The 13,763-nt window shown below is 38.7% G+C and overlaps 2 protein-coding genes across 5 annotated transcripts in view; one reads left to right on the forward strand and one right to left on the reverse strand.

The window, feature by feature from the left end:
• The window catches only part of gabra5 (gamma-aminobutyric acid type A receptor subunit alpha5), a 43,064-nt gene that overhangs the window by 17,069 nt on the left and 12,232 nt on the right, over positions 1-13,763 (reverse strand). For all 4 annotated transcript variants that reach the window (XM_012861191.3, XM_021315766.2, XM_036141537.1 and 1 more), the window contains exon 7: positions 926-1,069. In XM_012861191.3, the coding sequence (XP_012716645.2) occupies positions 926-1,069 (144 nt within the window). The remainder of the gene's footprint in view (positions 1-925; positions 1,070-13,763) is intronic.
• The window catches only part of gabrb3 (gamma-aminobutyric acid type A receptor subunit beta3), a 79,311-nt gene that overhangs the window by 5,713 nt on the left and 59,835 nt on the right, over positions 1-13,763 (forward strand). The window lies entirely within an intron of this gene.

The following is a 13,763-nucleotide window of genomic DNA, read 5'->3' on the forward strand; positions in this document are numbered from 1 at the left end:
ATATTTATAGACGTCAGAAGACATTACGCCTCTAAATTAAAGACCTGTGCATTGGCAGTGCCGGCAGCAGATGCTTTTCATCTTCTTCCATGCACACTCACAGCACTGGTGTCATTGCAACTTGTTGCCAGAGGGGGCAGACAAAAATCCTGGATCTTCCGCTATGCTCCTTTAAGTATGTAGGTTATGTCCATGTAAAAAGTTTGCTACATCCTCTCTGCCAAAGCCAAATCCATTATTTGGCTACTAACTCTTGTTTATTGTTGTACATTTTTCAACCAGCATTCGTCGCTGGCTGTGTTTGTCACTCTAGGAGAAACAGCTTGCTGGAGATGATCACACTAGTGTTCAGTGAGTTCAGGCTAAGGTCATGTTGGCACTCTGATAATTTAATGCTCTTCACTCCCAAATTCTGCAGCTAGTCTCTAATATCCCTGATATCTACGGTAATGACAAATCTTGTTTTACCAGTGAGCAAGATGCCACCCTGTACCATGACACCACCTCTAACAAACATTGTTAGGTATTGGCAAAGAAGATTTAGCAAGTTTCTAATTTGTACAACCTAGAAATGTATTTTCCTTATAAATATGACACCAGTTTCTATTATAAATCTATTTTTTAATAGTGGACGATATATTACTAAAAAGCATCGTTACAGCAAAATATACTTGGCAGAACACAAATGTCTTGACTTTTTGTGTTGCTGTTAGTATACATGTAGGGGAGATGTTGAAAGCTCAGGCTCTGATAAAACACTCAAACCTCTTGCACTTGACTGCCAGCCCACTTCAAGTTTTATCACCTAATTACCAGCAGAGCTTCAAACCTGACTGGCTCGGATAATTTTGTGCCATACGCTTAATGTCGTCTTATATGCTGTTTCCCCTAGAGTTGTAGCGAGTTTACTGTCAGTCCACTGTACCCCGACTGGTGTAGATGTCCTCCGTCCCTGCTGTCTGGCCAATGAGATGATACTGGTTGAGCCTGGAGCCTTCCTCTGCCACCACCACAGACTTGGCTGCTCCCTGAGTCCACGTGTAGACCACCTCTGAGACAGGATAGGCATCTGGGACAGCAACATATTTGCACATGTTTAGAACAAAACACATAGATAATGTCAAAGAGAAAAACTTTTATCTTCCTGCACACAGAGGTATTAAAAAGCAGTTAAGCATTTATGAATACAGACAGACAGATATATAATAGGGCCTACAGTAGCCAAGAGGCAGTGTTTGAAGCCCTTAATACATAGCTGCAGTTTTAAAATCAGTTTTAAAATCCCTGAAATAATTTCAGCTTTAAAGCAGCAGTGCAATATCGCTTTTTTGAGTATAATTACTCAGAGGGAAAAGAAGATCAGCACTAAGAAATAAATGTCTTTGACTAAAGTTACTCTTATTGGTACTCTAACTAATCAATGGAACTGAAGCTTTTTTATTTATACCTTATCCTCTTAACTTGATCAGGATTCCTATAAACTTTTTACTAGCAAGCCTCCACTGGGTATAAATCTAACATGATACACTCTGTCAGGGCAATGAGTAACACATTTAAAAGTACAACGGTAAGAGAAAAAAAAAGTCTCCAAAGCTCACTTTAAAGAGCTGAAGCAAAAAGCGCCATCTTGCTGTCATCAAGGCTCCTACCAACCCTGCGTGCTTATTTAGAAAATTACAAAACTTGAAGACATTTCTCCCCTGTTATGTTCTGTTATGTTCTGGTCTGAGGAAGCATTGCAGATGAGAGGGCCTTGTACTGAAACACTTAGTATAAGTGGCATGGCTTGGATGACTGAGAATAGATACCGGCATACTCTATATCAGTGTAAATATCCCCCCCCCCCCCCTTTTGAAGGAAAAGATTTCAGCCCCCCCGCCCCCATGACAATAAAATGGGTCCAAAATTTAACTTTTATCGTTTTCTGTTTTAATGCATTAAACGTGTCATTCTAAAGATTACCCATACATATTTAAAATGTATAGCATACATTTGGGTACATATTGTTATATTTACAAAATATAACAATGGTTTCTAACAACTGGAATGTCAGAGAATCAGATTATTTTGTTTCAACATTGCCACACAATTTTAACAATATAATATTAACAACAATATAAAAGGCTTTTAGCCCAACTTACACCTACAGTCAACTTTTACCTAGCCATGAACATCATATAGCAAAAATATTAAGCCATCATTATTAAAGATGAACTTCAGTTACATTAAATTTTGTACTTTTTTTAGGAGTACCTTCACTCGCTGCAGCACCATCATAGCCCCTCTATTTGGGGGCGCATCCCACTATTTGAGAAGCACTGCTCTACACCATCCATCAGTTGCTACCAACACTACAAAAGGTCAAAAGGCCTCTTTTTGTAGCAACTGTGACTCCAATTTCCTGAATTGAATACAAGAGAATCAACCTTCTACCATCCTCATCTCAGTTTCAAACTTAAATCCAATAAAAAAAATGTCTGTCTGCTCAAACCTTGTAAAAACCTATAGGAGAAGGTTAACTGCTGTTCTTTTGGCTTTTCATTAAAAAAAAATATTTTAACATCATTAGATTGTGTTGGTTCTTAGTACCAGAAAGGCAGGTTATGGTTTTGGCAACTGCTAAGACGATAGCTCTTGCTTAATACCTAAAACCAATATGAGTTACCTGCTATAATCTAAGTCTGGACCCTTTCTTATGACAGTATTAGTTTCCTGTATTAAAAAATCTATTTTACATAGAAACAGAGCTACAAATCAACCCACCAAATGTCAGTATGTGTTCAGTGTACATTTACATGTACCCAAGAAGCTTCAGCTGAGGAAAAATAAGTTTGATAAGTGTGGTATTACGTGAGTGGGATTATGTAACAGGTATGTTTCTAACAATTTTCAAATACTACAGGTGCTCTGTAATATTTAATCCGGTGTGGAGCAGATAAATTCATGCCGATCCATCCATCTGCCATCATGTAGAGCTTAAAATGTACTACTGTCATGGATATTTAGTCTCAGCTTCATGTACTGATGCAGTAGATATGCTATGCTATAACTTTTAAACTCCCTATTTAGTATGTAAGTAATGTCCTTACATTGTATGCCTGTGGAAACAATTAGCTGTAGTGCTGTGTGGAAATACGTTATGAAGAAAAGCACTTAGTGTCACACCCAGCCCTTTTCCAGTTGCATTACTTACAGAAAATACCCCTTAAAAACTGAGGAAAAATAATTACCTCTGCTGATGAGGAGGCTTTATGTTTTTAGGCTACATTTAGCAAAACAGTTTTTGTCTACACTGACTTAACTTGATATATTTAAAATGAAAACTTGCAAATGTTGATACAGTTTAAACTCAATAGAGCCACAGGCCGCATGTTAAAGAAAACACCAACAGGTGGTTTGATTTAGGAGCTGACAGATTCACTTCTATACAGAAAACACCTATATTAGCTCTAGCTGTCACTTTATACTTGTCATATTAAATAATACTGCGTATTTTTCAGTAAAGTTATCAAGATGTTGGTTGTTTGTACCTATAATACTTTATTAGCTGGTTTTGCTGTTCTTTTTATATCTCTCTTAGCAGGTGTAGAAGCAGACTCACAGGATGTTATATTGCTCTCTCCTTTTCCTCCCCTGTTTTTCTTTCACCTTTTCTCCCTTTAGCAATTTGTCTCATCTTTTTCTCTTCCATTTTTTTTCATCTTCTACCTTCCCGTTTCGGTGTCCATTGAATGTGAAGTAGTCCCACAATAAAATCTAATAACACATTTTGCATACATAAATCAAGTAGAGCACTATGGCAAAAGCAGTCATGCTCCACTTGTGAAAGTAAAATTTGTTGGGCTCTCTTTGGCATGAAGTCAGCAATTCTTAGTGCTACATGGCCAGAGAGGACATTTTATTAGAAAAAAAAAAAAAAAAAAAAGCAGTAGAACAGATTAATGCTTTGTCAGAAAATGCTTTCTTCGTAGGACAGCTATTGTCCCGGTCCCTGTGGGTTTGTTTATGTTTCTGTTTTAACCATTTTTTGTTTTTATAGCTACCATTTTATTGTAAACATTTGTGGATTTGGTTCCTAGTTTATTCTTAGTACATTTTGCATTACTTTAGCTTTCTGTTGTGTGTTTTTCTCTGCAATTCCTGTTCATTTCACTTCTCCCGTCTGCTCATCTGTCTTCTTTATTCTCAGCTGTTCCTCGTGTACTCCTAATTACTCTCACCTGTTTCTGCCTTAACTTTCTCCACACCTTAATAATTAAGCTCCTTGATTTTCACTATTCCTTTTGTTCACTCCATGCTCCTTGTTGCACCAGTGCACTAGTTGATTTTCAGTTGTTCTTCCTCATAGTTTGTGTCTCTTTGCGGTTCCTTGTGTTTTTAATTTCATTATTAAAATCCTAGCGGTTTGTTTGCATCAGGGTCGTTCCTAAACCAAAACATGAAAGCTAGCATGTGAAGTGGCTAGAAATGTGGGTGTAAAGCAGGAGAGTGCAGGCTAGCTAACCAATCCCAGAGCCAGAGTCAGATTCCTAGGACAAGAAGGAAAAATATTCAACACAGTAAGCAGATTTTACTTGAGATTCTACCAAATTACTGCATATTTTTTAAAAAAAAAAACTTTTTGTCAACACCTGTAAAAGAAAAAATATATATATATATATAAAAGAACCCACTGTTATTAACCTTGCCTGCAAGCTGAATTCTCATGTTATTTGTGGATTCACATACACAGCCGATCCAGCGCGAGTCAGCCAATCATGTTCAAGTGTTTTGGTTTAAGGCGGGACATACAGCTGTGACAAAAGCAAGAGCTGCCAATCCTACAGCTAAACTAAAATAAACATTGCAGTGCAGGAGGACACAAGCGTAGCTGCTGGTATTACATCTGTTTTGTCAGAATCCACTGTCACCATCTAACTAAGCAAGCCTTCATCAGCGTAACTTCTTGTAGTTTCTCATGGCGCCTGCTACTCACGGCATTTTCATATGATACCTTGAAAGGCGAAGACCAACCTTTGGTAGGCAGGCACTAGGTGCTGCTTCACCCAATCAGCTTGGAAAGTTATGCTGAATGTCCCTCCTTTCCCCCGAATGGATTCCATGGGAACAATCCCAGATTGCTAATGTGTAAAACTATACTGAGTGCGACACATTACCAGTCTGGCTTGCCAGGTTTCACTGTAACTGACACTTTAAATTTGCTTCACTACTTCTGACTGAAGTAGAAATTAATTCTTTATTTTTCTAAATATCTTAAGCTAAATAAAGATTTTCAGATCATTGTTGTGAGAATATGAAGTAGCGGATTCTCTCCTTAAACTCAGATGTGTTCTCACTCTCTACACGTGCATCTATGTATCGAGATCAAAATAATAAATGGCAGACAATCTTATTTTAGCAGCAGCAAATTGACGATTCCTGTTTGTATTAGATAAAGGCAAACAGATCATGTTATATTTTGCTAATGTGGGTCATTTTTCCTTTTGGTTGGAAGAACACAGAGACGGCAGAAACAGACAGTTAAGGCCAGGCCACTATGAGCAAGTTTTTCTGGCTGGTGTAAGCAAGAAAAAAAAAAAACCTTTCAGGTGTAAAACAAGGATACTTCCTTCCATTATTATTAGAAAGCAACAAAATTAATAAAGATAGACCACCAGACTAAAAAAATTAAGTTTGTACTTTGCAGCCTAAAGAGAAGGTGTAAACAAATAAAATATGACTAATAACATTTCCAGGATTCTGTTGTGGAAATACACTGCATAAATGCAAAAATGTGTAAATGTATTGCATGATAATATAGTTGAGTGGCTTAAAGTACCTCTTGGTCAAAGATACTAGGAGCTATGTAGAGGGTTAGCTTTAGAGCTGCAGGTTGCTGACTCCTGTGTTAAGCCATTACATAATGTTAAGCACTTACATGGTGTCAATCTGCACTACAAATAAAATACAGTCTTGACCTACAGAGCATGTGGACTTGTTTAAGGGTAGAATAACAGATGCACTAAAAGGGAAATACCATTTGATTTCCCAAGTTTGTTTGTTTTAATTGACAATTACTCAGCCTGGAAAAGGACATGTTTAAGACATTGTAGTTAAGCTGTGTAAACTGAAGTAAAGTTCTGTTACACAACAAATTCTAGATAAGTACAGCAAAGTGCACCTCGGTACAACTGAGACAGAAAGAGGTCAACATACATAGATTTGGAGCATGCTCAGTATGAGGAGCTGAGTCTTGCTCTGCAACTTGCATTGCTTGCTGTTTTCTGCCATGAACTTGAGAAAAAAAGACTTGAAGCTGCATCAGCATAAAGAGGCAGGTGCAGAAGCTCCTTCATAATCAGACACTTTCCATAATGACTGGGTTTTTCATGGCATCTTCGGGGAAAGTACATCGTTTATGAAAGAAATGCTAAAAAAACATATTAACATTTAATTTTTGTTGTTGTTGCAAGCACCCGTTTTATCACTTTTAACCGCAGACATTTAGTGGCTGGAGAAAAAGCAAAGTATGCCTGTTTTAAGACTGAAACCATTGCTAAAACTGATTAGGTTTAAAAAGGAAGTTTTAACAAAAACTTTGTTAGTGCACCTCCATTTCAAGAATTGAACAACATGTAAGAGTCTACTTCCTTGCAAGGCAAGCAGTTCTGAAGATGACCCACATCCATTTTTTCATCATTTGAACAGGCAGAAATTTTTAGTGAGAACATTTGAAAAGCTAAAGAGAAACAATCGTTCTGAAGTTGTTGTAAGATTATCATGAAGTGCTTCGAGAGGATCCTCCCGAAGTATATTATGGACTCTAAATACATGGGGATATGGTGGAACGTGTGTACAGCATAAAGTTCCTGGCCATTTATGTTTGCTCTGACCTCTCCTGGACGCTGAATACCTCCCACCTGGTGTAGAAGGCGCAACAATAACTGTTCTTTCTAAGGAAACTGAAACGGACTGGACGTCCTACTCAGCTGCCAATAAACCTTTATAGAGTTACAATCGAAAGCATCCTCTCTCAGCATGACAGCGTGGTATGGGAGCTGCACGGCACAGGAGAGGAAGGATTTAGCACCGGTGGTGAGGGGATTGTGGAATGCTGTCTACAAGATCTAGACAAGGTTTATGCTGCATGAGTCCAGGAAAGGGCCCGACACATTGCCACAGATCCCATCCACCCGGACAATGCACTGCCTGTCCCACTTCCATCAGTTAAATGATTCAGGAACATTGCCTTAAAAAATAATAAACTAAAAACAGGTTCTTTCCAAAAGCTGTGAGGGCTATCGCCCCCTAACCTGATTCTAGCCATATGGATGTCGCTCCGCCTAGCTCCACTCAGATCCATCTGGGACCTCTTCCATAGAGAGTGATTTCTCCAACCAATTTTATTGTCTAGCCAATCAGGACGCAGAGCTGGAGTTTCATAGATGTGACGTAGTGGAGAAGCGACCGTGAAGAAGACTTTTTTGATTCAGACAACAATGGCGGCTCGCATCGAGGAAGCAAGCGTTAACATTGATGCTGCTATTTCTTCCGTGTTGTCCAATCTACCTAATATTGTTTCATTAAAGGAACATCAGAGAACGGCTCTGAAGGCTTTTGTTGGTGGAAACCATGTTTTCGCCCTTCTCCCGACCGGGAGTTTGGCAAGTTTTGACCCGCGGCGCTTTGCCGCCTGTCTTCCCCCCTCTTCCTGTCAGCTTACTGTCAATAAAACGCGTGCCACTAGAGCCGCAAACACATAAAAAAAAAAAGTTTTGTTTTTTTCCTGCTTCGCTCTCATTAGCGTCACGGGTTAGATTCGGTGTGAGTGGCTGAAATAGCACGTCGATAAAGATGACAGACAAGTGGCTTATCCAATCACATGCAAGGATTTTTGATAAGGCCCAGCCTTCTGAAACACCATTCCTATGGATCAGTCTCAGATGGATGTGAGTGGAGCTAGGCGGAGCGAATCCATATGGCTAGAGTCAGGTTAATTGTCCCCTGCTAAAAATCAAATAAACCACCAGCCCAGTTCACAATCTGTTTAAATGTTTACAAATACGCCGCTATGCTTCCACAGATTTTTGATCCAGTGGAGAATTATTTATAAGTTCTCTCATATGCTAATGTCTATTTGCAGACTTTTAGCTTCTCAGGAATTGTTTTTTGGATATTCGTGCAAATTATTATTATTTTTTTACCAAACTCTGTAAAACGACTATTTCTATTTGTTTTAATGTGAACATTTCACTTTTTGTCTGAATATAAATGATCCATTAATAATTGCACAGTATTTTTCCCCTTCTGATAAGTCTCTCCTCAGCTGTAGAGCTTACCTTTTTTCATATTGTGTTTTCCATATTACATATGGATTCTGTCTCAGCAAAATTTCATTATGATTACATAATGACAAGAAAGACCCTTGATTACTGACAGGCTAGTTAAAAACTGCTATGGAATATTATGAAGATAGCAGTGTTTGATTAAATGCTACCGAACGGGAGTTCTCAAAGTCAAACTTGTCCACGGTACTGTTAAATAAAAAAAACGAAGAAAAAGAGTCAAACTTGTTCATACCTATCGACATCATTGATCTCAAACTTCAGTCTTCGAGGGCCGGTGTCCTGCAACTTTTAGATGCATTTCAACTTTAACACACCTGCCTTAAATATTAGGTTATTAGCAGAGCCCTGTAGATCTTGGTAGCATGCTGGTGAGGCAGTTTAGCCACTTGTTTCAGGTATGTAAGGGAAAGCACGCATCTAAAAGTTGAAAGACACAGTCCCTCGAGGGTTTAAGTTTAAGACCACTGGTCATCAAAGTTGTTTGACAGATACAATTAATCATGTGCTCTATTTTTACTCAAAAGTTGAAATTTCCTGGTTTTATCTGAAAAGGTCACAGAAAGTTTCCCTACAGGGTAAACGTTAGAGGAATCTTGCCAACCCTGACCTCTAAATCCAACATGGCCGACTTGCGTATAAACTTTGTGATAGTGACAATTACAGCTGGTTATTTGCAGTTTTGAAGATTTCTCTAAGGATGTTGCTACAGTTCTTGAAAGTAAAGCGTGTAAACAAATACAAAGTTATTAACTAACATGGTTAATAGTTATTAACTTGACTAAAAAATAATATATTAAAGGGGTCTATTATGTTTCCTTTTAATCAAGTTAAGATAGGTCTATGGGCTATACAAAACATGTTCATTAATTTTTTTGTACAAAATCACTCTCAGAAAATGAGATTTCACCTCCTCAGTTCTGCCTGTTTTGAACTCCTTTCAGAATGAGCTGTATTTAGGGCGCTGTCACTTTTATGCAAATGAGCTGTGACTGGCCCCGCCCCCAACTCCCATTGCCATCAAAACCAAAACAACGCCACACAGCTCTGTTTTCTGGGACTAGGAGAATGTGCATGGACACATGCTGTTTATTGCAGCCAACAACAAAACATTTGTCTTTTCCTGTAGCCTATGTACCACGTATACAGCGGTAAAATCAGCTTACCAAATGTGCTCCTCTTCTAATAGTGAAGTGGGCGAAGCTCTGTTTGGATTGCTAGGTGGGGCTTGGCTAGGGTTGCTAGGTAATGTGCAGTGTTTGGTGATTGTCACTGTACATAATCATGAGGTTTTTCCAAAACGGCTTTTTTCCAGACACCAACAAAACATTTACTGGTTGCCAAAAAAGATGCAGTAGAGGCTCAAATGGAAGTACAAAAATTTGCAAAAAGTTAACTTTTGCATAATAGGCCCCCTTTAAGTGAGGTTAAATTAGATTAAGATGGGCTTGATGTCACAACCTTAGTGGAATTTAAATACAATAGTTGCTACCAGCATTTGTTCCTCATTCACTCACTGTTCTGAAAATGTTTCTTCCCTTGAACTTTTCTTCTCTGGTGTTTCTGAAGCAAAGATCATGCTTGAATAACTCACCTTTTTTGCTGCTTTACTAACTTGTTTGACATCACCCTTTTTTCATTTTCATTCACCTTCCAAATGAAAGAGCCAAAAATTGCCCAGTGGTTTGTATGCCACGGCTTTAGAATCCGGGCTTTGATATATTCAGCCAGCAACAAAGAATAGCTGTTTGCATTAAAAACCCACTGCAGTAAAATGCAGCTAGCTCTGCATTTAGCTGTCCCACACAATATAAAATGCTGCGTATTTTTTGTTTGTTTGAGCTAAAGCTTTCCTTCTATAGCAGCTTGCAGAAAGAGATTACACCAGTTATTTTCTCTGCACCGCTGTTTTTTAGCTATACTAATTAAAAGGGAAGACATGAAGATGCATTAAAAACCTGCAGCCCAACCTCATAAACAGAGTCTCATGAGGCTGTGACACTTACTGCGTTTAAACTACTTGTGCAGCAAAAATGGAGACATAATGTCTTCAAAAAAAAACTTTGTAATGGCAGAAATGTATCCTTGTGTGCTTGTTTAGATAACATTTTAATTTTCATAATAAAATATTTGCCATTCTCTGACAACCACTAAACAGTTGCTGTTCAGACAGCAGTTTCGGCGTGCCTTACAGCCAAAAAATTAAAATACTTTTTTTAACGTTTCCTGAGTGTCTCCATAATATTTCATCCCTGTCCACTGAAGTGCTGATGTCATCACTTTGTGTTCATAGGGATTGCACTGCTTTCTTTGGTGCTGGCATAAAATTATGAGAATGAGCTTCGTTACCAATTAGTATTTCACACGTACGAGGAATTTGCCTTGTTGATTAGGGGCTGCATGTACAAAAACACGCAGTTGACATAAGAAAAAGTCAAAATATGGAATAAATAATATGGCTGCATAATGCATATTGTTGCCATTGTAGTATAATTTAAGGAGAATATGAACTGTATTTGATATCTAGACGATTTGCCTCCGCTGTTTAAAGCGAGCTGCCAGAAGCATTATTGGAAATTAATTCTAACATTAAAAGAAGGTAAAAATATTTAAACTGCGAATTTGATTGTTTCTGCAATCCTCCTTTTTAATCCCTCTCCATAAAGCTTTAACGTGTTGCGTGTTATAGACCAACACAAAATACACCGCATACGGTCATGTCTTGCTGCAAATCCCACATTAAATTTAGGACTTTGACTGGACCCATTCAGACATGACTATGCTTCAATCTAAACCATTCTGTTGTAGCGCCGTGTGTTTAGGATCCCTATCCTGCTTGAAGGACAGGGATCCTCGAACATACAGGACAGATACAGTCATGACCAATAATTTCTCCCATCACCTCCGACCTGCTTCCCTATCCCTGCTGTAGAAAAGCATCCCCCAGGTCATAGTACTCCCACCACCATGTTTCAGTGTGAGATTGGCATGTTCTGGGTGGTGTGTAGGGCTTGTTATGAGACAAACGTATTCCCTGGCATGAAGGCCAAAAAGTTGGATTGTGTCCTCATCTTCTACATGTAGTTGTTGTTGTGTCCCATACATGGCTTGTGGAAAAAAAACCTAAAGCTGACCTTCATGGTACAATGGCTTTATTTTTACCATAAAAGGCAGACTTGTGACGTTATGCCAACAGAGTCACCCAGCAGATTATGGGATCTCTGCAGCTCTTCCAGAGTAACCATCTCTTGGCTCCTTATATCAATAATGCTGTCCGTACCCAGCCTCTCATTTAGGATGGAAGGATATGTCTTGGCAGGTTTTGCAGTTTAGCCATATTTACTCTAGATTTTATTTTTGGTTGTTCAATGTGTTTAAAAAAAATAAAGCCATGCATGATTTGCCTTCCATTCCACAGTTCTGTGTTACTGTGAGTTCATCCAAACAAATCCAAACAAATAAAAACACAGAAGGTCTGTCGTTGCAAAGTGACAATAGTATAGGTTCAAGGGGTGTGAATACTTTTACAAGGCACTGTAGAGCTTCATCGGTGCAAAGAAGAGTTAAGTTGTCTTCAGACAGAGTTTCATAGCTATGTTTGACCTGAGTTAGATTTATTTTCTGTCCTTGGCTAGCTTCCTATGCCACAGACAATTCACTGTAGGAGAATAACTAGCATTAACAAAAGAAAACCAGAAGAGTACAATCTGAGATAAATGGGAGTAAACCTCACTGTGTGGGTCCAGACACACTTTACAGCAGGCAGAGAATGAGACTAATAGATGTCGAGTTCAGTCCATGGAAGGTGATTAACACAGCGCCAAAGGACAGGTCTACTTTTGCTTTGAAAGCCTTGAGCTCCTGGGTGAGTGCTGTCCATTAGGTCAAAGGATTAGCCAAGGTTAATGGAGTTTGAGGAAACAGGATATACGGCCAGGCAAATTTTAAAGCTTACAACCACAGACTGAAGAGGTTTCTGTGCTCAAAGTAGGGTTTAAAGGTCATTTTATGGCCAATTCAAGACTTCTTTAGGCAGGGTATGAGGGCAACATGTTAATCCCAACCTTAAACAGATCAAACATGTGTGCACATGTATATGCAAATTTGCATGAGTAAAAAGCGTAGTGAACACCACTGTGAATGGAACCTATAGGGCCCTACAAGAGTACTGAACTTTTACAAACTGCTATGTTTTTTGGGGATCTCCAGGTCCACCTAGTACAGGCCAATAAGTAAGGTCAAGTAAGGTCAATTTAGAGAGACCAATTAACCCAACAGTCATGTTTCTGGACTGTGGGAGGAAGCTGGAGTACCCAGAGAGAGCCCACTCATACATGAGGAGAACATGCCAACACCATGCAAAAACACCCCAGGCTGGGGTCTGAATTTGAATTTGCTGCCAACTGTTCTTTGAAAATGTACCTTTTACAGTCTTACCTGAAGACTCTCAATTGCATCCCTGATTGACGCTCTACCTGCCATTTGAGGTCGACTACCATGTCTTAGATGCTGGCAGTTGTGACATGCTCTTTCAGTTTTTGGTTGAGTGATTGAACTGTGCTGTGTGAGATCTTCAAAGCTTTGGAAAAAGCTTTACAAGGTTTTCCCTCGGCTGACGGCCAGACCTGCTGGCTGGCTCCCTTGGTTTTTACCGTGCTGTAAGTAAACCTTTAGAGCCTAAACAGAACAGCTGGATTAATCCTGACATCAAATTAAACACAGCTTTGACTTTACTTGTTGGATGGAAATTTGTGGAATTGGATATTATTTATGAGGATAAATACATATAAACCCCAAGCCTTTTAGATTTACAGTTACGAAATACTTGGTGTTGGTATGTCGCAAAGAATCAAAGTAAAATACCTTGTGGTGTGGGGACAACATTTGAGAAAGGTCAAGGGGTGTCAATGGTTTTGTAAGTCTCTGTATTAAGATCTGTAACATGTATTGAGCTTTTCTCTCTACAATTGATATTGGCTTTATGTTTATCCGCTTTTCCAATAAATTTGACTTTAAGATTTAGATAAATACATGTAACAAATGTCTGTTTCTGTTCATTAATTCCAAAATCAAAATATGTTCAAATTCCTTACAAGAAGGTCAGGTAGACACTTGAAAAGTTTATTTAAAAAAAGTAGGTGAGTGAAAATGTGTTTAGTAAGTTGGGTTCTGGCGAAGAAGCAGCAACTTACAGTAAAAGTCATCTCAGGGCGATACGAAACAGGTTTAATTCAAATCCAATTATATACAGAGCAGTTCGGTCCATTCATAATCCAATTCCTTACACAGACATGGAGTATGTTCAAAATGCCAGCTTGTATTCTTTTTAAGAATGAAGTCCGTTTTCTAATTTATTGATGTTATTCTCTCTTTCCCTAAGAACCATAAACCTTTTAGGTGAGCACGAAACAAAGCAAAGACAAGCAAATCAGAACTGGA

Source organism: Fundulus heteroclitus, chromosome 9 (assembly GCF_011125445.2).
Source record: "Fundulus heteroclitus isolate FHET01 chromosome 9, MU-UCD_Fhet_4.1, whole genome shotgun sequence".
NCBI classification, from domain to species: domain Eukaryota; kingdom Metazoa; phylum Chordata; class Actinopteri; order Cyprinodontiformes; family Fundulidae; genus Fundulus; species Fundulus heteroclitus.